General features: G+C 44.1%; 1 protein-coding gene across 1 annotated transcript in view; it reads right to left on the bottom strand.

The window, feature by feature from the left end:
- Positions 1–439: 439 nt before the first annotated feature.
- The window catches only part of GLG1 (golgi glycoprotein 1), a 70,696-nt gene continuing 47,131 nt past the window's right edge, over positions 440–24,004 (bottom strand). The window contains exons 9-26 of the mRNA XM_083851891.1: positions 23,415–23,536; positions 22,683–22,784; positions 20,563–20,716; positions 18,769–18,906; positions 17,358–17,444; positions 16,249–16,311; positions 15,459–15,572; positions 14,985–15,073; positions 13,980–14,097; positions 12,851–12,943; positions 12,164–12,301; positions 10,805–10,928; positions 10,313–10,455; positions 9,979–10,080; positions 9,347–9,454; positions 8,631–8,751; positions 6,618–6,724; positions 440–6,117 (exon numbers count right to left, since the gene is read on the bottom strand). Coding sequence (XP_083708017.1) covers positions 5,950–6,117; positions 6,618–6,724; positions 8,631–8,751; positions 9,347–9,454; positions 9,979–10,080; positions 10,313–10,455; positions 10,805–10,928; positions 12,164–12,301; positions 12,851–12,943; positions 13,980–14,097; positions 14,985–15,073; positions 15,459–15,572; positions 16,249–16,311; positions 17,358–17,444; positions 18,769–18,906; positions 20,563–20,716; positions 22,683–22,784; positions 23,415–23,536 — 2,091 coding nt within the window. The 3' untranslated portion in view covers positions 440–5,949. The remainder of the gene's footprint in view (positions 6,118–6,617; positions 6,725–8,630; positions 8,752–9,346; positions 9,455–9,978; positions 10,081–10,312; positions 10,456–10,804; positions 10,929–12,163; positions 12,302–12,850; positions 12,944–13,979; positions 14,098–14,984; positions 15,074–15,458; positions 15,573–16,248; positions 16,312–17,357; positions 17,445–18,768; positions 18,907–20,562; positions 20,717–22,682; positions 22,785–23,414; positions 23,537–24,004) is intronic.

Raw genomic sequence — 24,004 nt, 5'->3', positions numbered from 1 at the left:
CAATGGCTCCGCCCCCTCTCCTCCCGCCCCCGCCCCCTCCCCCTCCCCGCGAGGCCCTGACAGGAATTTTACCTCAGGAGTGCCCCCAACGGGTGCGTGAAGGGGACCACCGCTCGCTATTTCCTGAACTGTTCTACAAAAACTGTGGAAAACGGCGATTTTTTCTCTCAGTTTCACCTCACAGCCTGAGGGGTTCGCCCCTTCTCCCCTCAAGAAATAGGTGCCCTCACAGCATCCCACCCCAAGGGGAAATTAGGACATGAAAACGGGGTGCAGGCTGATGTTTGGGTTTTTCCACCACTAATGGGGTGCTCCTGGGGCTCCCCCGCAGGCACCCAAAGGTGCACGGAGGCTTTTCCCAGTGAGCTCAATGAACGTGTTTAGTTCCCATATAACGTGACCCAGAAGCGACGACTCAAAAAAATGTGAACACAACAAGTAAAAACCTGCAGACTCTTTTTATTAAATTCTCCCATTTCATCTGTACAGAAAAAATGCACATTATGTTCAGAATCTCAGTAACATCTCAAAATTACACAGCATGAACATGTAAAAAAAACAAGGAACGGCCAGGATTTTATACACAGAAAGGAAAACAATTTACAAAAAAAAGTCTTGTTAATGTCACATTTAAAGAAAAAAAACCAAAAACCTAAGTTCAAACAGCTTTTGCTGTACAATATGAATTCGTTGGGTCTGTTTTGTACACTATTCGGGGAGGCTTGCAGTATCATCCCTACACACTAACCAGAGCTCACTACGTGCGCCTGCGTGATCCCCCTCTTACCCTCCCCTACAAACACCTCTAATTTCTCTGGTACTTTTTCCAGTCCAACACAAACATTAGTCACAGTTTCTGATCACATCCATTCAGCACAAGTGTCAAAGCATAATCTACGGGCGAAAGTCATACCTTTCCCTTTTCCTCTATTTTTAGTATTTTCCAAGCTGACAGCTACACAAGCACTTCTATTTAGTAAATATACCGGGGGCTGGGGGGGGAATGTGGCGGGATTTCTGGGTGTAACAATCCACCCAGGAATAGATCTTTTGCTCTTGATCAGCTACAATATTAAATTCAGATGTTCTGGAAAGAGAGAACAGCAATCTGCTTCTCACCAGGATGTGGCAATATATTATTATTATTCCGTCCCACATAGGCAAGTCTGCAGGTAGCATTCAGGAACCGTTCGGTGGATATGAAGCAGAATCCTAACAGTATAGGATAGAAACAGCTGTACCAATCTAATTCTTGTTTTTGTGTGAGAACTGGGTCCCCTCTATCAGAGTATGCCCTCACACAGTAACTCACGAGCGGAGGTGAGCAGTTTTGGCCTCCAAGGGGAAAGACTGCACAAAGACCAGTACCTGGGAGCTGCTTTTAAGGTTCGAAAGCCCGTGCTCAGTAGTGTGTTTTCATACAAACCACCACTAAAGCTGTTTTGAGTCCACAGAATGGTATTTTAATAGGGGCAGAAGTGCTAGATGAAATGTTCTGATTCCATACCACACTCATGCACTCGCACACACACACCTCAAAACTACCTTTTTTAAACAAAGCTGACAAAGTTAAAAAAAAAAAAAAAAAAACAAAAACTACTACAATCTTCTTTCAACTAAATAATAAAGTTGTGTTTTAACAGAAGTCACCATACAACTTGAACACACTTCCTCTACAACGTTATCAGATTCAAGTGATCTCTGGCTTATCACATCGCTTCACCACGGTACCCACCCACGATAAGTTCCTGTACTCGGAGACTCGCGTACTGCTGTGTCCTTCGGTCCTCTCCCTTATTTTCATACGATGCGCTTACTGTGGATTCTTTCAGAGCGAGCTTGACTGTATTTGCATGGATCTTTACATGCCAGATTCTGGGTGAAATGCTTACATTTTATTACGGGATTATTTGAGCTCCATCAGGGCTTTTTCAACCCTCTTCAGTGAGGCAGACACAGCTGAGGTTACTTGAAGTGCCAGGAATTTTGTTCCTACCCACATCAGTTACTACAACAGCCTGAATGACAGAAGCAAGGCAGGAGAATCCAACGTTGAAACGAAGCAAAAGGACTTGATTAGACCCACTGGATAAACAATAAATAAGATTATTTCTTAAGGTCAACGAGAATGCACACTAACAGGCTAGCTGGAGCGCAGTAACGAGGTGCATGTTGTGCACAGCCCTCCTTACCCATGTCATCTAAACACATGCTACCGCTCAGAAACACAGCTGAGCCCTCACATCAGGAAGAAAACTGCCCCTAGCAGCAGCTCTCATCTCAACCAGGAGGCTTTGTGGTGGCAAGGAGAAGAGACTCACGCGTCTGCATTGAATCCTCCACCGAGCAGTGAGGGTCAGAGAGAGGAAGGGGCACCCCAAATCCTACTACACCACTGCTCATGGCTGATCACAGTTATTTCTAGTACTTTCCATTAAATCACATAAGTTAAAAAGGCTTCTTTAAAGTCAAGGCAACAGCACAGGTTCGATTCGACAGCCATCGATTTCCCTTCCTGCAGGGGAAAATTGTTACCTGCAGGCAAGATGTGCTGGCAACAGCACCAACAGGCTATTGTTGGAAGAATACTTGTGTGGGTTTCTGTGATGTTTGAGACCTCTAGATTTTTAGGTATATACATGAATAGGAGGGGAACATTTCCAGATTGGGATTGGTAAGTTTCTAGTCACAAAAAAAGAAAAAAAGCAAATTTGGTCATTAGCAGTGTTAGGAGGCCCGATTTTGAAACATGGGGTATAATGCTTAAAGATAAAATGGCCTAGATCATCTGACCAGTGTTACACTATAAAAGGTGGGTCTTCACCCTTATAGTGAGGAAGAACATCTGAGGGAATCGAGCAGAAATTCACTCAATATCCCACCTTTGCTCCACAGGGCCTCCTGGCGCGTGCCCGTACCACCTCTGCACTGAACCCAGTTCCCTGGCGAGCCCACCGACGCTGCAAGAAACACCGTCGACTGCAGACCCCTCGCATAGCAACGCAGGTACCTGCACAGGCTGGGGCTCGCTCCGCCACGGGGACACTTTGCTAAGCCCTCTCTTCAGCAGATGCCCAGTTCAGATGAAGGTCCCAGCAGTACGCCACCCAGCAGGGACTGTGCCTGCAGGCAGCCAGGCAAAGAATGCTGCTCCAAAGAGCAGGGGGCACACCATGCATGCAGTGGCTATGACTAGGCACACATTTCAGGGAAAAGCATCTATTCTAAACCATTTAGGACATCTCTCTAACAGAGCTGTCTGTTCTGACTAACGATTCTCAAGTGTCACGGCAAAACATGTCAGCACAGTCTCCAAAGCCCGCAAGAATAGAGGAAGCTTGGCTCCTGTACCTTAACCTTCTCCAAATTAAAAAGAAAAACAAACAAAAAACAGAAAGCCTTGTATCTGAAAGTAAAGAAGTTATCTTCAGAGCAAAACACGGTTTACATTCAGAGCTACAGCTACAAACCTACAATTTTCACTGCAATGCCATTTGGAATTCAGTGGAAGATGCTACTTTTAGACAATAAACCATCTTAATTAGGTATTTCATCAAGCTAACCAGGTTACAAAATGCCTTTTCAGAAGTTATTTAGAAGCTTCAGAAGGTTAAAAAGCCTCTGATAGGAATTCAGTTATGCCTGACAGACATTCAAGAAGCAGGGCTTGTGCCACACAAGCAAGACTGCACACAATGATTCCACTTCCCTTCCCTGCAGCTCTATGAACACACCTCGACAGCAGTCATTTCAGCACTTGGACTGTCACACCAAAAAAAAACACTTTTATAATTGCCAAACCATCATTTGTGGTGTTACAAACCAGTGCTACCTCGAGAGATGTGATCAAATGTCCCTCTTCTGTTCCAGTTCACGTTTACAGAGGGCCAGGTAAGGTCCATTAGCACCAGGGAACAGGGGTGAGAAAAATTTCAGGTTTCACTTCTGTTCTACCTAATAACTTCACTGGAATCTATCACATACACATTCTCTGCTCAGTCTTTGCTGCTCAGACTTCCTCTACTACTTGCTTTATGCTCACAATGCTTGGAGACATAAGGGCTCGTGAAAAATTTGCTAGCATAGCAAGTCTAAGAGTGCATCACTAACAGTTTGCTGTCCATCCTCAGAGTGGGATGAAGGGGCGTTGCAAAAAGCTTCTTTGTACACCTTTCTAGCACTTCTCAGAGGCAGCAAAAGCCATCACAGTATTTTGTATGGGCCATTCTGTACATGCAGCATCAAGAGAATCAGCTGGTCCACATTCCAGAAAGTCTCAATACCGTCTCCCTGTTCTTCTAGAGACCACTACAGAGAACTGGAAATGTCAGATCTTACCTAGCAGTGCACTAAGTGGGAAAATAAAGTCATGGTCCAAGCATCAGCCCAAGTTGGACAGTTTCAGGCGCATAATTGTTTTTGCAGCACGCACAGGGGAGCGCATCAAAGAGGCTAATAAAGTCCATTCTGCTGTACAGGCCGACTCGTGCGGTCACTTCTGGGTTTCCCCAACATAATCAATCTCCTTGGGTTCTGGCCACTGCACGTGGCTTCTGACCTCCACTCCTCCTTGTGCTCGAGGAACAAAGATGACGGCAATGGGCCACAACTACAGGTGCAGCTTTTCACAAGACACCTTCTTTGGGCTCTCAGGTAAGAGTATCAGGTTCTGGAAGCATAACTATAGAGCTGAAGTGCGCACACCGATGTTAACTAACAATGTGCCTTTTCCCTTATGGATCCAGACATTTCTGCCTTTCACACAGTACCCATCATCTTCCCATCCTCTCCTGCGTGGCCTTCTGGACCAACACCCACGTCCTACATCCCAGGAAACACCAGTCACTATCCTTATCAATTGTAGTTGTGGAAAACCTAAAAACACTCTTCAGTGCTACAATACAAACGATCAAGACCCAGACAGGTCAGCTGCAAACCACTGCCCTAGCCCACAAGGAGCTGTTTTACAGGGTACGTCGAGTGTTCAGTCGCATCACTGACAAAGCACTGTCCTGCCAGGGTGTCGGTACCGCTGGAGATAGTTAATTCAGAAGGGTAACAGCTTAGCAGCAGCAAGGTAAAATAAAAGGAGTGTTAACATTTTACTTCATCATCACTAATACAAAGGTTGGCCGAGTAACTGATCCGGGCACTTGATGCCCTCTGACAGCAGCACTGCACGCTACCGACAGGCTCTACGTGCCTCGTGTCTACACCGTGCCTTTAATCTACCGAAATACAAGTTGTACAGCTCACGTGAGTATTTGATCCTGGTCAGTATTTTATTCTATCTTGCGAGCGGCAGAGGAAGAAAGGGAGGACATCTTTTCAGCCAAAAAAATCCACAGTAACAAAAGCAGAATATTCACTAGAAGATGACACCAGCGACTGGCGTCCTTAGGTTGTCCAAGACTATGCTCTGAAGATGCTTTACATAAGATGAGCAAGATGTCCAAAACAAGGCCAACTGTGGTGTAAGATGCAATTTACCCTTAAATTTCCTGCCTCGATTTCACCCAGCCACAGAGGATGACTATATTTCAGTATGAACCATTACCTAAATCATAGTTGGTATGCAGATATATGTCTTTCTTTAAAAATTTACTTAAAAACTGCTTGAGCTGCAGGTCATATCAGTCTGATCTGGAGAGTGAAGGCAGTTCCAACAGTACAACAGAGACTTGTCTACAGGCAGGTCAACGAGAGTCTGCTAACAAAGGGATAACAAAAGCTGCTGGCTGGGCTGCCAATGTTGCACACAAACTTTCATAGGATGAAGATGCTGTGGATGAGATCCAGGATGGGAAAACTGAGCCAACACCTGCTGCTGTTCTAATTTTTTTTTTTTTTTAATTCTCCTCTCACAAGAGGGGGTGGGTAGACTATACAGAGGAGGGCTGTACAAAACTGGGCACTGGGCAGGCATTTCTTCAGCAGGCAATCCAGGCTCTACCTGTCCTTGAGCTCTCTTGTCACCCGCTTGGTGATGCGTCCACACATCAGGCCGATCAGGAAGAGTACACAGATGCCAACCGTGATCACAGACAGTATGTAGTTCTTGGACGGAGAGGTCATAACTTGCATGGCAAGGTCAGAAAAGCCTTCCGCTGGGGCAACCTAGGGATGAGAAGGGAATAAATGAGCTGGGCAGCACTTTTTGTACAACCCTCAGCCTCGTTATTTATCAGGGTTAGTGTCTGCTACTGCTGTGGCCTCCTACCGCAGTCAGGCTTGGCCTGATCCCCAGGCATCAGTCCTGTTGTGTCTCATGGAAAGGAACAACTGCTCGGGAGACAGCTTTACAGCAGGAAGTTCTGCTGACCCCGTTTCACCACCCCAGACCTTTGCCACAGGAGGCCAAACCCCACACGCACAAAAGACACTTTGATTCTGCACCGGCACAAATGCATCCCAGACGCGGAGACAAACACAAATACATGTTACAGAAATACACCAAGGCCTGATTTCAATTTTTTCCGGACTAAAACCTCAAAATGTTAAACTTCATTCAAAGGCAAGAGCTTCTCTAGAGTTCAGGTTTTCGATAAAACAGCTTGCAACAGGAAGATCCAATGCCACAGAACGAGGGAGTTTTCTGAGCTCTGTTACATAGTCACCTTTGCAGCATAGCTCCACATTTCGATGCGATCGTTGAGGCGTTTCTTGCATTCAGGCTGCAACCTCACACGCTTATCTTCCAGAGCTTCCATTAAGCATGACATCTCTGTAATGGGTAGGAGATGGTGTTACAAAACAGAAACAGGGACTTCAACAATATGCTGCGGAAGGGCTGCTGGAGAGGAGCATTTCAGTTCTATTAAAGGCTGACTGTAATAGTTTTTCTTTTTTAATCAGACTAGATAGTCGGATACGTTGTATGCAAAAACTTCCCCTTGAAGCTGGCAATTTAACTAAGATTCAGGATTAATATTACACTGAGAAAAATTTAACTTCTAAGAAGATTAACCTTACACATTGAAACTGCAGTTCATGCGATTTACATGACATTTTAGAAAGTTTCATAGATTTGCACCTTCAGCGAGCTGTTCTTTAAACTGTGCTACTATCCTTTAGTAATCAAGATGATCAAATTCAGCTCAGGAAAGTCCACAATGCGTCTCCTTTGGCTTGTTAGGAGTTTCTCTTGGTCACCAAGGGCATTTTAGAAAGGTTTCACTTCCCACATTTTCACACAGTCCTTGCAAAGGAAATGGGATCACAATGTTTTGGGTGCCTACAGAGCAGCTTGGCTAATTCACAAGTTCTTTCACAAGCTCATAGATGAGACACTGGCACAATTTTTTTTCTGTTTTATACTTAAAATGCCTTATTTGAATAATCCCTAATTGGATGCTTTCTGCTTTGCAGTCAAGAGTTATTTAATTCATAGCAAACAGGCTGTAAACTTTAAACTAGCTCCAGACTTTTTCAAACAATTGTCTGCAGTTCAAACACTCAGCGGCAGATCCCTCTCCAGGCTACAGGCTTCTGCATATCTTCAGTGCAAAGACATTAGAACACACATCAAAAGAGTTCAGACAAAACGGGAAATAAATAAAGGATATCCAGAATTTCAGAAGGGCATCCGGTAACCACCACGAAAGATAACAATCAGGAAAACATTTAGTTGCTATTTTTACTGACCAACTCAGAAAGATGGAAAAGGTCAGAACTTTTTAACCCACCAGTTTTTCTTAAAAAGCCATATGTACCAGATAGCTAGCTAACATAGTAGCAGCAACAGTGCAAGAGTTTGATTTCAAACATGAAGAGAATGGATTAGGAAATACCAAATAAATTATATTTATTTTGACTGGCTGGAACCTGTTGAACTTAGTCCTAGAGGACTTGAAACTGTTGATGAAATCTCAAAGCCTTAACAGCTAGGTGAACTTAGAAAACAAAGATTACCTATCCTCTGTAATATTGGAAAAGAAAAAAGTGTTATATTTAAGCAGAGAAGAAAAATAAGAGGATCAGAGGACTTCAGTTCAATTTTACCTGTCAAACATACCAACACAAAGGAAGCAGCCATGGACAAATACTGACGTGAACAAAGAAGGATCAGGGGGATTGGCTGAGAATAAATCTTGTGAAACCAAACTGATTTGCTTCTGTAAGAGAAGCAGCTTAGTTCCAGTGAAGCTTTTGATACAGTCTAATGTAACGCTCTTATGAGCTTGAGAGCTGTATCTTTCATGAGGCTGATACAGGACAGAGATAAGCATCACCGAAAAATTGAGTCCACTTAGTCCAGCCCATGCGTAGTAGGAGCTCGTTTTCAACAGGATTTACTGAGCAGGGGTTTTACAGAAGGGTTATGCATCTGGTGTCACACTTTTTTCAGTAATCACATGAACATAAAATATTCTCTTTTAAAATGGCAGATAAGGCTGCAAGAATATTACATTAGGATCACGGAACTGATCCCGCCTTGGGCAGAAGGGAGGACCAGAACATTTCTTGATACACCCCTCATCCAGTGGCATCTACCACCTCTGCAGCAGTTCCACTTCATTACCCACAAAAGACCAGCAGAAATATCTGGTACTTAAGATAATGCTGGCAAGAAAATGCAGCTTAAGGCCCCGAGGACTCAGAGGTTGCATGAGTAAAGCACAAGTACTTACGGCGCCCTCTCCCCGGTGGAATAGCAGCACAGTGGTGCTTGATGTCTAGGGCACAGGCTGTGTGCAGCACTGGGTCCACAAATATGTCTGCTTTGCTTTCTTTCAGCATGTTGAGCACTTCCTGGGGAGGGAGAAATTAAAAATTTATCTCAAAAAAAAGGAGAGAACAAAACAGCATAGCTCAGCGTGCTCAATGTTTCTGACAGGTGCTCCATTTTTAAATCTAGGATCATAAAAGCGACGCTGTCACTGGATAAGGGTACAAATGCTGGTTTAGGATGGATTAAATGTTTCTGCTTTTATAGTTACGTTCACTAAAATTACCATATTAATCTAAAATGCAAAATCCATTTTTGCCAGGGCTACTTCAACTGGAATTGAAGCAAGGTGCCCTCACCACAGGGCTGCTCGTACAGCCCTCAAGCCCAGGCAATGCCAAGGCCACGCTCAGCGTTCAGGAAGCGTGGAATGGAGACACCAACAGCAAACAGATTAGCAACAAGAAATTTTAGCAACCGTAACTAAGAAAGGATCCAAGCCTGGAATTGCCAGGTGAGTGCTGTAGGCACAATTTTCACTGGCAAATTGAAATTTGCAGAGCTCTGGCTTCACACTGACTATAACATGGCCTGGGCTGTGATCTGGAAAAATACTTGAGCACCAACTTCTGCAGGGACAGGACGCCTTTCAGAGCACGTTCAATTTACTCCCTTTACCTTCTTGCACATTTCAGTTTTTATTTTCAGCAGATTGACTTTCAGACATTCTTCCACCTGCCCGGTCTGCTCCTGAGCTGCTGCTTCTTCAGCACACAAACTGGAAATCTATTTTGAAAAAGGTATTGTGACATGAGGAAGTAGTTCATGACAATCCTGTGCCTTTTAGCACACTGACATCTCAATACATTAGCTCATCAGAGGGTACAGCTAGAGAACATGAGCTACTTTACCCCCAAGAATCCCTCAAGCCAAACGTGAGCTGGCTCATTCAATTTGCATACCCTTTGAAACTGAACAGCAAGAAGTTAACGTTGCTGTACTGAGAGGAAGAGGAGGAGGATGGGAGGAAAACAGCCCAGAAATACTGTTACGGTATGACATAAGCGATGTTTGAGACCTAGACTAGGCTATTAAAAGTGAATGGTCAAAAATCTGACTGTATTCCAGTTAAGGCTGACAAGACCAGAGAACAACTGCCCACCATCCTTCCCCCATCTTTTTTTTTTTTTTTTAAATACAACAGCAAAGCAGTATTTTTCCATAGTCACAAGTACTGATGAGAAGGGACTTTGTGAAACACCAATGGAGCTTCCATCCTGAATAAGCAACTGCTCAGCTACTTTTCCTACCTCATCTGAACAGTGCATCTGGAGCTGGGGATCCAGACGATAATCAAGAGCTGATTCCTGGATTATCACTCGAATTTGGTCCTCGCAGTCTGGAGAGAGACGCTATTAAGCGGAGAAAGTCATTAACCCACTCAATCACCTTTATTGTCATAAATCAATCACCTTGCATTTCAACCTGTGTATTCTATAACGCTGTGTAGGAGCATAAAAGCTCATTTACGTACAGCCTATCATATATACTGAACACACCACGAGTCCAATTTTAAAACACTGTTCAATGAGAGTTGCACAGCACAATCCTGCAGCCTGATTTTCATACATCAGCTCTACTCACCTGGTCTGCATATTTCAACTTCAGGCAGGAGATGACTTGCCCCTCCAGTTCTGTATCGTCCTTAGCCCTATTCAGGATATTCTGGCAAAATTTCGGTATGTCTGCTTTGCAGGCCTTCCTGAGCACTGGATTTAAACGGTAATCTAACCAGGAAAGAACACAGAACTTTCATTAGAGTACATGTCTCAGATCACAGAGTGTAACAATCCAAGAGAGATTTGACAGAAGTTTCCTGGATGACATTCTTTTTCCCATAAATTTAATTTTGGGGATAAAATAGTATTTTCCCACTAATTAATTTAAACTTGTGAGGTAAGTGATGCTTCAGGAATAAAGCAGACCTAACAATGCATGCTGACCCTCAAGAACTTGGCAGAAGAAAGTCTTTGTGCACTGACAACTGGGAAAGAAAAAAATGAAGCCAATACTCTTCCAGCCATGCATACCATTCGACAGCTCAAAGGGCAGTTAGGTATTTTCAGAGGGGGATACCTGTGTTCTGTGTGATCTGGCGCTTGGTTATCATTTGCTTGCATTTAGGATCCATCACTTCACTGTTCTTGTTTTGTTTCAAACACTGCAGCATATTTTTTGAGTCTGCCTCTGGACAGAAACGCTATAAAAAAAAGTCCAAATTTCATCACAAACACTTGAAACAGCAGGTGCTCACAGAGAGCAGAACCACGCGCCCGAGCTGGAGGTACACAACCCCCTGCTCCCCAGCCCCAGTATCTCCAACTAACCAGAGCAGAGCCGCTCTAAATCGGCCATGGGCATGAATATGAATATCTATGCTTACAGAGCGAGCACTGAGCCGTACAGTCCTGACTAGCTTTTAGGCTGAAACTTGTGCTGGTAATATCAAGAGCAATTTGCCTTTTATTTTTTCCTATTCTTAAGTTACAGCACATCTTTGCAAGAAGCGCCCATCACATTAGGTCCAATATCAAGCTGCTTTCGTTCCCCTTTATTTTAGAAACTGGAAGGGGAATCAGTTAAGTCCAGATGCACTCTGCTGTTCTGCATAAGTGCTGGCTCGACAAAGTGACAAGAAAATACTTCATTAGTAGCATTCAGGACAAATTAAGACCACAGATAACCAGAAAGCTGAGAACGGGTCACTGACATTAACTTGCCCATTCCTGTCCTGAATGAGACAGCCAAAAGCTAACCAGCTTATCCACAATTCAGACCACATTATTTGTTTCTTCTGTTAGAAACCAATTCTGCAGCTCTAAGATAAGGCTGTTGCATTTTCTAATCCTCGCTGTTTCAGTGAGGTTACCGGTCTTCCCCTAAAAGCACAGACCTGCTCTGAAGAGCACTAAACTCTCAAGATGCTCTACTTCAGCCCCAGTATGGAGTCGGAGTACCACCTACAGACCATGCATGCTAGTGTTACAGGGCTTGCAACTCCGGCTACCACGCTAGGATGTCTTGTATTAATAATATTCACTGCTGCCTTCCACATGATACTACTTTAAGAATATGTTCCTGATTTTAAGCAAGTGTTTTGCATGACTCTGCCTGCTCCATCAGTTTGATGAAAATCTGCACATGCCAGGTCAGCAGTGAACCGAAGATGTTATTCCTCTCTGTAATCATAATTTATCAGTGTACAGGCTTTGATCAGATACTTAGGGGAAGTAAAACTAAAAGGACCCTGAAGAAACAAACCTCTGCCTGATTCGGAGTTAGGAATCTGATTGCTTTGCATAAAAGCAATTGTGCTTCTGAAACAAACACAGCCATTTCGCAACAAGTCTTTAAGGGAAGTTCAAAACAGATAGTTTAAGAAACTGATAGGCTCTCACATCCCAACCTCACCCAAATCAGCACACTATCCATCACCTTGATCATCTGCTTGCAGACTCTCATGAGTGTGTAGTCCAATTCTGGATCCATCATTTCCGTCTCCTGCAGTTTAAACACCTTCTGGTGGCACCGGGTGCTCAGCTGCTTCTTGATTTCCTTCAGGCATTCGATGATCTACAACACAGCGTTACAGGCATGACAGAGGCACTGTGGGCAGGATCCTGCCATATGCTGCTCCAAACCCAGCTACATTCTCCCCTGCTGGCTCACCATCTTCACCTGATTTGCACAGCTAAGTTTACGATGCTAATATTTATCAAAAAAGCGATTACCAGTGCTGATATCCACCACTCGTCTTAAGCTCATCTTTTCCCACAAATTTAATGAAATGAAGGTCACCTGGACCTGTTTCAAAACCCCAAACCTCATCTTGAAGATTACACCCAGGCAATCTTCAGCAATGTTTGCAGTAACCAGCAGCTAATAGCTTAAAATTAGCATTAACTGAGGGATGCCTTGCTCACAGCACTGCACTCACCCACTATTAATGCTTGTGAACTAGTAAAAAAAAAGAAAAGTCAAATGCTCCAAAACACTGACAAAAGATTTCAGTGATATCAAAATGAAAACCTAAACCTGCATTCAGAGACAAAAAATGATCTTCACAAGTTTTCCGAAATGAAAGTACAAATTAAAGTGTAAATTATTAATATGCTCCATTACCTGAGCATTGCCATAGGGCACATTTTGGCAGTAATTCTTGATGTCACTTTTGCAAGCCTCATACAGTTCTGGTTCAAGCCTGATATCCTCGGTCTGCAGGATAAATTACAACATAAACTTTTCACTAGGAATAATAATAATAGCTTAAACAGAGCCCTCTACTTACAAAAAGAAAGCAACAGTCCCAACAGGCAGGCTGAATTTAAGGGTCTTGGGGTAAGAAATGGTGTCATTGGGAACTCAACTTCACAAATCCCTAAGTGAATCAGCTTTGTGCAGTGTTGTTTGGGGTTTTTTTGGTGGTGGTGGCATGCGTTTGTTTGTTTGTTTTAATACTAGAGAAAGTCTTCTCTATTTAAACCAAATTCCAAAGCTAAGAAGTCTAAGAAGTTGTTTTCCCTGCTCCTCCTAAAATGGCATCAACACAAAGGTCTGAGACACCAAGAAGTTTTCAGGTGAAAGTTAAAGGAAATTTTAATAGCCAACCATCTGTTGGCTGATCTAGAGAACGTAAGTGAAGCTCCCTGCTTTTAGTGATGCCCACCATTTAAATTCTTCCACATGAAGGCAAGAGCACTGCTTCTTCTGGCATGGGCCTATGAGAGGTGAAGCTTTAACATCCAAACTACTGGACATAGCCCTCACGAGTTTCTTGCTGCCAGTACTGCAGCAGGAAGCTAAGAGGCAGCCTTGCATACTAGAACAAACGCTATTCCTATTTATCCACTGAGCAACTGAGAGGGGCTGGAGTCAAGGTGATTCATCTGTTCTTGTTGCCTCAGTCTGCAAAACGAAGCTTGTATTCTCTCCTGGAGGACTTTAAGGACATCGGCACATGTAGCACATTGCTATCGAATGCCCAACATCATCATTTCTAGCTGAAACTCCAATGACCACTCAGCTTGCCTTAGCCTTCATGAGACTATATATAAGGCACTGAAGTAGACAATCATTATTTTCACTGTGAAGGTCAATTGAGCCTGGAGTTGTAAGAGAGGAGTGGAATAAATATAAATTAGATACATCTTACAAATGAGCTTCATTTTTTTCCTGGGTGGACAAACTAGGAAACTCTGACTAAAAGACCTTGCTAGAAGAGCAAACAGGCAAGAGTTTCATGCATGTTTACCATCTCCAGCTCCTCAACGCGCAGCTGCTTGCGGCACTTCAGAGACACCCTGTGCTCCTTGGCATCCTGCAAAGTATCGTTGCGCACGGTTGTGCTCAGACAGATCACTACATCCACCCTGCAGAAAAGGAAAAAAGTTTTTTTTAACCCGTGTACTCCCAACTTCGATCAGCCAGGACTGGTGTTGGATCACCACACCAGGGAAATTGACACCAAGGATCTAAACATAAAGTCCTTCAGCATCTACGGCTACTTCTAGCCTGGGTACAGCTCTGTATAGAGTAACTGGATCACAATTAAACCCCCTAAATCTGATGATATCTAATTGGAATCTAAATCAGCAGGTGCAGTAATATACTCCAAACCTTACCACACCCCCTGCCCAGCAAGACCTGCTCTCAAGTCACTGAGCACTTGAGAAAAGCCTCAGTTAACCTCAGAAATGCACGATGAAGGTGAATACCTACATGGATGGCACTGCAAACCATCCTTTTGCGTTATGGGAAGGGCATCTCTATCATAAAATGCAAATAGCCGTGCCACCCATGAACAGGATTGACCTTGTGTGTGATTTAGCCTTACATTGTTGGAGAAGGATATTAAAAACTTCCTTCTGAAATGAACAAGCCAGCTAAAGCAAGTGCAGTGTTTTCCTTTTCCAGCTCAGCAACTGAAACATTGGTAGCCTGTATCTTGGAGGATGATGGATCTAGCAAGGATATAGAACACCCTGGGACACGCAGACCACAAATTGCGATCGCTAGCTATTTTCAGAGCAAGAAAAATAATAAAGAGGCAAGCTCATATGCAAGGGTAAAGCAGAAGTACTTTAAAAGAGGCAGGCAATGCCTCTACCTTAAGCATCTGCAGAACAGTTACTAAGGGAAAACACAAAAAAATCAGCCTTTAGAGGAAGTCCAATGTTTTCTGTCACACCATGAAATATCTTGTAACTTTCTTACATATTTATACAATTAGGATGCTGCTTAGTTAAGCACTACCTACTTTTTTTTGATGTTGGGGCAAAGTTTCAGCACATCCTCCTTGCAAGCCATTTTAAACTTGTACGAGAACCTAAAATCTTTCATTTGAACCTGCAGGAGAGAAAAGAAATTAAAAATTTTGGTCACCTGGAGGGCAAAAAAAAAGTACATGCTGCCTGAAAGGACACTTGTTAAACCACACTATCAGTAAATGCTTTTGGCCACAACTTATCCATGTGGAAGCAACGGGGATGAAGAAGCTGGGACCCTGCCTACCATATGCCCCGGAAGAGGAGGGCCTGGGGATAAACCATCTCCAGAAGTGACCATTACGACCAGGCATGCAACTACAATTGTCTGAACTCACAAAAGCAACTTCAATACAGTTGGAAATCAATCTCAGAAGAGGAAAGGGTTTCATAATTAGCTAATTCCTGTCAACACCCTCAACACACACAACCAGTTTCCACTGATAGCATAGAAAAGCACTACTCACCAGCTGGAAATGAGTAACTCCGATGGCACATTTTTCATTCATTTCCTTCTGGTGTTTGTTCTGTATTAGACACTCCATCAGGTCCCCAGAATCAATCTGGTTATCTGCAACCTCCTGAAGGACACACAAAAGGCTTAAAAAATGAGCTACTCCCTCCAAGTCATGATTTTTTACACTGCTTTAGCCCACTGCGACCAGGAAATAATTGAGAGCAGTGGAATTTACAGTCTCACTCTCGTGAGCTTACACTCACCATTAACTGACCACGTAGCACACAAGCATTTATAGAAACGGTTCAGAAAAGAATTGTCTCAGACACATGCATGATTTACACTCAGGAGAAAATAATGCAGAGACTCAATGCTTACATGAAATATTACATTTAGGTGCTTCTACTGCTCTTTAACTACTCAATCCTAGAGCAATGTAAGAAGCTATTTCAGCAATGTGAGCAGCTGCACACAGAGGAGTGGCTAGACGCACTGCTCGGGGGCAATGGGAAGGAAAAGCTTAATTTCCAATCTACTGTGAAAAGTAACTTTAAAATTGCCCTGTAATTGGAAATCTTCAATCTCCAGCTTTTGTGCTGGGGCTCTGACAACAGCAAAAGTACCACATGGAGCTAGGAATTCTTGTGTTGGTCCCCCCGGCCCCCATCAAAGACTTCTGTAACTGCTTACTTCTGATTTTACCTCTGGAGTGCAGAAAGTACGTCAAGAACTAATATTACAACCTCTAACCTTTCCCTCAGTGCTCTTTCCCAAAGATATTCTGACTGCTAAGTACTCACGTGACAGAAGGTCTGGATAATGGGCTCGCACGCTCTCATCAACAAGGCTTCGATTTGAATGTCCTGCAGAAAACATGCAGTATTTCATTTTCACAGTAAACGGACAAGGAAAAAAGCTCTGAAAGAAAACTGTCACAAGTTAACTGGAGCCAGTATAGAGGGCCTTTGTTTGGCTGCAATTCAGCCAGCTCCACCCTTCAGTTCTGGAAATGCTGGAGTTCACTGCTGTCAGCAATGTGGCAAATGCATGACAAGCCTTCCAGACTAAGGGACAAGCTTGGCCTCCACAGATTAAAAACTCACTGCTTGGATAATTTAGTCCGTCTCCTCCAAACTGGTTACTGCAGCACCAGAAGGCACCCTACACTTGGGTAGGAGTTAAAAATTAATGATAGTTCTGAGCAAACCATTTTGTAATGCTGGAAGGAAGCATCCCCTAGGGCACAGCGTTGATCGAAGAGGTACAAGGAACAATTCGGGGCAAAGCAGTCAAACACGCAGCTTCTGAAAGCAAACAAAGCTGCCGACTTCACTGAAAAACCCTAAGCAACGTATCTGGTAGTTATTTCCTGCAAAATGTTTGGGACCTAGAGGGAAGCTGCAACATGGTACTCAAAATTACTTGCAAGTAGAGCAAAAAAATGAAGTCTCAGAACATGCTTTCCCCATCCCTGGAAGTGTTTAAGGCCAGGTTGGACGGAGCTTTGAGCAACCTGGTCTAGTGAAAGGTGTCCCTGTGCATGGCAGGGGGTTGGAATTGGCTGAGCTTTAAGGTCCCTTCCAACCCAAACCACTCTATGATATTTTGACTTGTACTAAAGGTGACTGGGTTGCCTGCTCAAGACATTCTAGCTTCAGTGCCACAAGCTATTATAGGCTGGCGATGGCAATTCTCCTGCTTACAATCCTTAACTGCTGTTCAATTCTCTTCCTCAAGAACCCCACATGAAAACTAACACTGTACAGGGTAAAAAAGATGGCCTCTGCTTAATCCCAGAAATATGCATTTCTGCAGCTACCCTTTTTTTTTTTTTTAAATAGCGTCAAAATGATATTTTTAACTAGGCATGCTCAACTCTCTCCTTAATTGCAGGCTGGAAACTGCTCACCTCAGACTCCAGCTCAGTAAGGTTTCCCACTATGTCTCTGCAATCAGACACCAAGTCGTCAAGATGGTCCTGAAGGCATTCCAGCTCCTATTAAAACAGACATTTCAGCGTGTGGTCTGAGAAACCAAGTTCAAAATTCAGGCCTGAAAGTGCAACACATATGAAACTGCCTTCCTTTTCATAAAGTCTTAAATCTCATTTAACGCTGCCCCTGCGACTGGCACTCATAGTTCAGGCTCCTAAACCAGACACTCAGCACCATCTTCCTTCCTACCTTTGCCTCTTACAGTATCATTTGGTGAAAAGAATGAGCAGTCCTGCAGCTTTACTTGTACAATAAGTGGAGGATTACAGGCAATATCCCCAGAATCTGCGCTCTGGCAGCAAGTATTAGAACTGAAATGCTGTCAATACGCTGATCTTTCATTTCTCAAGGAGAAGCCTCCCAAAATAGCATATTATGTGAAAGCAGTTAAACAGTTGCTTTGAGCCAGTATCAGTATTTTCTTTTTGATTATTAACAGTTCTGAATACAGGGAACATTGTATTTTTCTATTTGATAATAACATATTCGCTTAAAAAACACGTTTTTCCTATTCAAATGAAAAATATGCCAACCATTTTTCTTAAGTTGTACAATTCTTGCATGCTGCACAAACACACCAGTTTGAATTCCCCAAACTCGGTCCTGGTGGATTTTGTTTAGGTTTTGCTTTGTTTTACAGGGCAGTGGGTATGTGCAGAGAGTGACTGAGAGCACCGGTCTAAAACATTGCCGCTGTTCTCAAAAGCTGCACGAAGCACTTTCACTTCTGGAATATCGCATATAGTTTGCCCTTTGCATAACCTTAATGAGGAGTTAATTACCCAAACTTCCAGTCTGCAATAGACACTTCAAAAAGCCAATGGTGTATGCTCTGCTGCATCTGCTGTCGAATGGCTCCTTCCCTGCAGCTATGCTAGGGCACAGCAATTTAACATGAAAGTATCTGTTGAAACTTTGTTAAAGAGCAGCAGATGTTAGTTCAGTTCTGTATAAACACAGGAAGCATGTCGTATTTGCCAAATGGGAACGGGATAAAGTTTATGTGGGAAATGTCAAGCTCGTAATAGAGTATTACAAATAAGAGTCAGGGTGAGGTTGCTTCAATGAAGTCCTTCTCGTTAGCTGTCCCCTTTCCCCATCTCATTCCTCTCACGTTGCTGCAGCCGTGCTGTTGGTGCAAAGCTTCTTCAGACGACCTCAGCCTCAGCCTAGTGTAGTTTATGTTTCAAACTGCATGCATTTTTAATATAATCTTGGCTATAAAGAGACAACTAGCTACGAGATGTTCCTTTATCCCGCCCTCCTCGTGCCCTTCCCACCCTCCCGGCTCTGAAGACGAGGCCGCAGCTGTACCGTGCACAGTACCTGCCCTGTCTCTGTCTTTTCACTGCACCACTTCCCCAGGTCTATCATGCACTTGTCCTGCAGGGCTGGGTCCAGCTTCACGTCCATGGCCCGCTGGTGGAGGATGCGCTGTACCTCCGCTCGGCACTCCCGCGATAGCTGCAGAGGGGGCAAAGAGCATTTAGCACACGGGGTCTCCGAACGTGTACGGCACAAACAAGACACTGCCAGGTGATTTAATTGGAATGACCACAAAGTGCCAGGCCATCCGCAGTCCCAGGAGTCCTGCAGTGCTCAGCACGAGTCTGCTGGGGCCCACACAAGCCATCCAGGCTCTGGGAGTTTGGAGTTTTGTCACTGTCTCCTGGATGGAGACGCCTTTCTTTCCATCAAAGGAAATTCAAAAGCAAGGGAAGGTTTAAGATGTCAAAGCAGCACAGGTCCCTAGATTATCTGTTGCATCTCCTCTTCATTCAAAGCTACAGGCTACTTAGGGAGAAGAAAGCCAGAATGGCTTTTGGTCCTCAAGACCAAAAAGGGAAGCCCAGCACAAGGCAGTGTACTCCAGCTATAAATTCCTTTCAGCAATCCCCACTGCGGCATAACAGAGCCAGCAATTGTCAAAGATTGTCAAAGCTGAGGAACAGACTAACTGTAGAAAATTCAAGGGATACTGCTGCGGTGCTTGCCAGACCTCAAGTGCACCGGTCAAAGCTTAAAACGTTACACACAACTTCCAGGGCTTTGGATCTTAGCTGGCGTTTTACAGACAGCACTGCAAAAAGTACAGATACAACCTCTAATGAGCTTGCTTTCAAACACTAGATTTCAAAATGACAGCTGCTCCCTTGGCCTACTTTCTAAAAGAAAAATACATTTAACAGCCTTTTCTCTCTGATATTATTTGCAGGGTGGCTATTGATTCCTTTGGTCAGCACTAATATAAAATGGAATTAAAAAGTCTCAACTCAGCACGCTAAGCAAGTGCATTAAAAAAATATTCCTACAAGTGAGACGCTTTCAATCAATATTTGACCTCTGCCACAACAGACCTTTTATATCAAACTGTAGAAATTAATTTTTAAGCCAGCCCGTTGTGTAACCCCAGCTCCTAGGAGCTGTGTACAGTACAGGGCCACAAGAAACGGAACGGAGTACCCGGCTGCTTTCAAGGGAGTGTCTTGATAAAGGCACGAGAGGGCAGCAAACTTGAAAAGAGTCGCTCTGAACCCAACCAACGTGATGATGGCGGATCTCCAGATTGCAGGGCAGCAAGTCAGATCCCTATTGTCTTCTTTAAAGACAGCATAAGCACATTTACCCGTACAGTACACTCCAAAGAATTGAAAGCATGCTTTATATCAATAAGAAGAGTTTAACAGACTATAATCTGAAGTTGCACTCAATTCCAAACTTAATTAGAAACAGCCGAGGAAAGCTGGGCTTGGAAGGCCTTTTAGCATAAAACCAATTGTGTAGCTATGCTAGCTATCTGCAAGGAATCACATTACGCTTTGGAAAGACTCGAGCTGTGTCTGTGCAGACATTCACAAGGAGTTGTCAGCACACAATTCCCCCTGGGGGCAATTGTCCCTTCTCAATGATGCCTTACCAGAACAGTAACACAGAGCTTCAGGGCACACTCGAGGAGGAGCTGGGCATCTAAACTAGTGCAAGAAATGCCCGTGGTAAACACTTCTTGCCAGCTTCTGAGAGTTCTTGCAGTTGCAGCACAGCGAGTCCCACTTCCAGATGCAGGTTACAACCAGCATATAGCACCAATCCAGCAGCGGAGGGCTGCAGGCCAGCACTTACCCTCCTTCCTTGCTCCTCGGTGCGGTAGGCATGCCTGTACAGGCAGGAGAACACCGCCCCCGGGGGCATCAGCTCGCTCGTCTCGTTCCAGCCGTGGGTATGGCACAGGCGGGAGGCGTCTCCCTGACACTTGCGGTACAGGACCGTATCCAACCTGCAGACAGAGAAGTCACCACTAGCACTTCCATTCCTGGGGCATCTCACGCGCTCAAACCTTCAGCCTTTCTCATTCTGAAGTGCTTTTGAGGCAGAAAAATCCATCTCAAGTTTCATAAAACCACATCACTTAGCAGCAGCATCTAAGCAGCTGAACCAACTGGTGGCAAAATGCAGGTCGCTCAGTCTGGAATCAACTCCCTAGTCTTGCAAAATGGAAGATCTTATACCGAGATCGTTAATTACAGATCAAATCTTAAATGCTTCTAGAAGTACCTCCCATTCTCTTCTACCTCATGTCAGCCAAACGCTGACATGTGAAAAAAGAAGTCATCTCCATGACGTGCTACAGCAGCAGCAAAGTAGGTGCATGCCGTGTTCTGCTCGTACAATATCTTACATTTACCTTGCACTGCTGCCATTTTGAAACGCCAGTTTCATACAAATCTGAGTTAGATTAATTATTGTCTGTTCTGGATCTCTCTGAAGACTTACTTTTGCATACAAGAAAACTGCAAGAGCAGATTTCTTTAGACAACGTCTACTTACATTCAAACTAAGGCAGAGATTGCCAGCTTTCCAAAATGGAAACCTGATTTCTACAATGCTTTAGAAGGTGAACATCAAAGTGCACCAGTGGACAAAATTATACCGACAGTGATAAAAGTAGAAAGAAAACCATGAAGATTTCTATTCTGAACATCTACGCTAGGCATCGAGTACAACAGCTTGTGTTAGCCAGTTTCAGGGAACAGCGGTTAAACAAGAAAGGTGAGCCAACGCTGCCCTGCCTGCAATATGAATTAAGATTATCTTTACTCCCAGCAAAATGCAAATACTCATTTTTTCTTTCTTCCAATCAAAGTTTGGCTCAAATAATAATTACCTGCTGGAAACGTGGCAGAGGCAGGAAAATCAGCGATGAAGGGGAAAAACAGGAGGAGGAGGAAAAAAAATAAGTATTCTTGTCTAGCTATGAAAGCAATTATCGAGATGACTAAACAAGCAGCCATGAAGCCTTAGGTTCTGCGGTCTGTGAAGCTTCATGTGTTTTAGAAGCAGAAGATCACAGAGCATATCAGCTCTTAACTACCGGCAGCGCTGCCCACAGGTACCGCTGGGACTCAGATTTTCGTCATGTCTGATTTGAATGCCCTCTGCAGCAACTGCAGCCCACAACTTCTTGCCTTGCACTGCTCAGGGTCACTGAGAATTATTATTCCATCTCTTGCAGAACCCCCCCATTTGATGTACTCCATTTCTTTACCTCTCAACCTTCTTCAGAAGAAAAGCCAAATATTCTTTTTTTCCTCATTGCTCATGTTTAACAAATTTATACCCCACTTGCAGTCATCTTAACCCACACAGGTACAGTGGGCTCTGCAGATATTTCAAAGCCCTGCTGTGTTTTGATGAAAAAGCTGGAAAAGTTGTGCTCCAAAGGGAATTATGTCCACTCTGCAGGCTGTAATCACACCTAGACAGTTTGAAACAAGGCAGAAGCAGGAGCAGGAGACTTCCTTCAACCGTAGCTCTGTTACACTTGGTAGCTTTTCCTAACTCGCCTTTTGTAGCACACAGTAGATAAAATGGCTGCCTCCTACACATAAAGTGACCTTCAACTTCACCGTGGCCAGAGAAACTTATTTTAATGAAAGATTCATTTTAATGAAAGTGTTGCATTTCAGAGCTCAAACTCGAGGCACCTCCTACGGTTGCGCCGTTTCTTTTAAGTGTAAAAAAAAAAAAAAAAAAGCATAACTGGGCATCACCCTTACCTTTCCTCACCAGCTTTTGCTTTTATTGATCTAGGCAGGTATTGATGCCCTACAGACCTGGCACAATTAGAAGTTCTCTCTTATTTCAACAAGAATAAGCAATGCTGTTTTGCAAGGGATTCCTAACACATACAAACACTAAACACAAGCAGCAAGTGAGGACACAGTTTGTTTTACGGTACTCACTTCCAGTCACGAGATATAAAATATTGGAGCTCCAGGAGCCTATGCTCACAGTCCTCCACCATCTTCTCTGTATATAAGTGCTCCATCAGGCAAGACAGAATCCTGCAACCACAAGAAAAAAAGTTAGGCAAGGGATGCTATCATGCTGAGCTTCCTGGTAAGTCAGTGTCTTCCCAACAACCCATAGATAAGACACTTGAACCCCGTGAAGATGATCTTTCTCCTTCAAAAAGAGGATGTCAAAAACATCCACATACCACATTTACACCCTCACATTTCCCCTTTTTAGTTATCTCAGCAAATCTGACACGTAACAAAACTGAAAGGAGTATTTTAGAGCCTGGCTCAGGAGATGATACCCATCAGGCCTCAAGACGAAGGAGCAGTTTGTCTTTGCAGCTCGGGTTTGCTTAACCAGCCTTTCAAGGCTTGTTGCCTCTCTTTGTGATATTGCTAAAGACTTATGTAGTAAGGGAAATTAGCACATCAAGCGTTACAAATGTAAGCCTGAGAAATCTACGTCCCTCACCAGTGCAAAGCCAGCTCTGTTACAAGAGCACCGGGCCTGCTTACACGGCAGCGGGGGAGGCAGAGCTTGGGTCACACCTCAAACCCTGCAGGAATGGCAAGGACTCATTTCTGGCCAGGGTTTATTATCCACACTGCTCAGCCACGCTGCTGTCACGGGTGCCCAACATGACCAAAAGCCCGGTGTAACTGCGAGCCACCTACATGGGGTCCCCGGAGCGTATGTGCTTGCAGGCCGTCTGTATGACCGACTCGCAGGCCTCGTTCAGCGCGCGGTCGATGCGGTAATCTGCCCCGGGGTCGGTCTCCTGGATCAGCGTTTGAAGCTGGAAGAAAGAAATTGTGGACAGGAAAACTTAGCGTAACGACCAAACCTGCAGCTTCCAGCACGGCCATTCCACACTGGTGACACCGGACAGGATCCCTGCTCTACAGCTGCTTACTCTGTGCCCTGGTTAAAGCCTCGTGCTGCCAACCCAGGAGCATGGCGCTGCTGGGCCCTGGCTGTGCTTAGCAAGCAACCTGAGAGCACTGGATGAGACCTGCCACACGAGGAACATCAACTGTAAACCCAGACCACTTACATACAAATGTAGGGAGCACAACTGTAACATCTGAGTGCTGTTTCTGATCCATCTTGTGCCTTGGTGGCAGCCACATCCCATAAGGCTGACACCAGGCATGCAAATTTGTCACATTTCCATGGCTATTACCTACTGCTCTAAGCTGAAATGCAAATCAGTGTTTAAAGTACAGCTGCCGAGCTACAAACAAAGCTGGAAAACATTTCTCAA

This window comes from Anser anser (genome assembly GCF_964211835.1).
Source record: "Anser anser genome assembly, chromosome: 11".
NCBI lineage: Eukaryota > Metazoa > Chordata > Aves > Anseriformes > Anatidae > Anser > Anser anser.
Note: the sequence above shows the minus strand (reverse complement) of the source record. Positions and strands in the feature narration are given on the sequence as shown.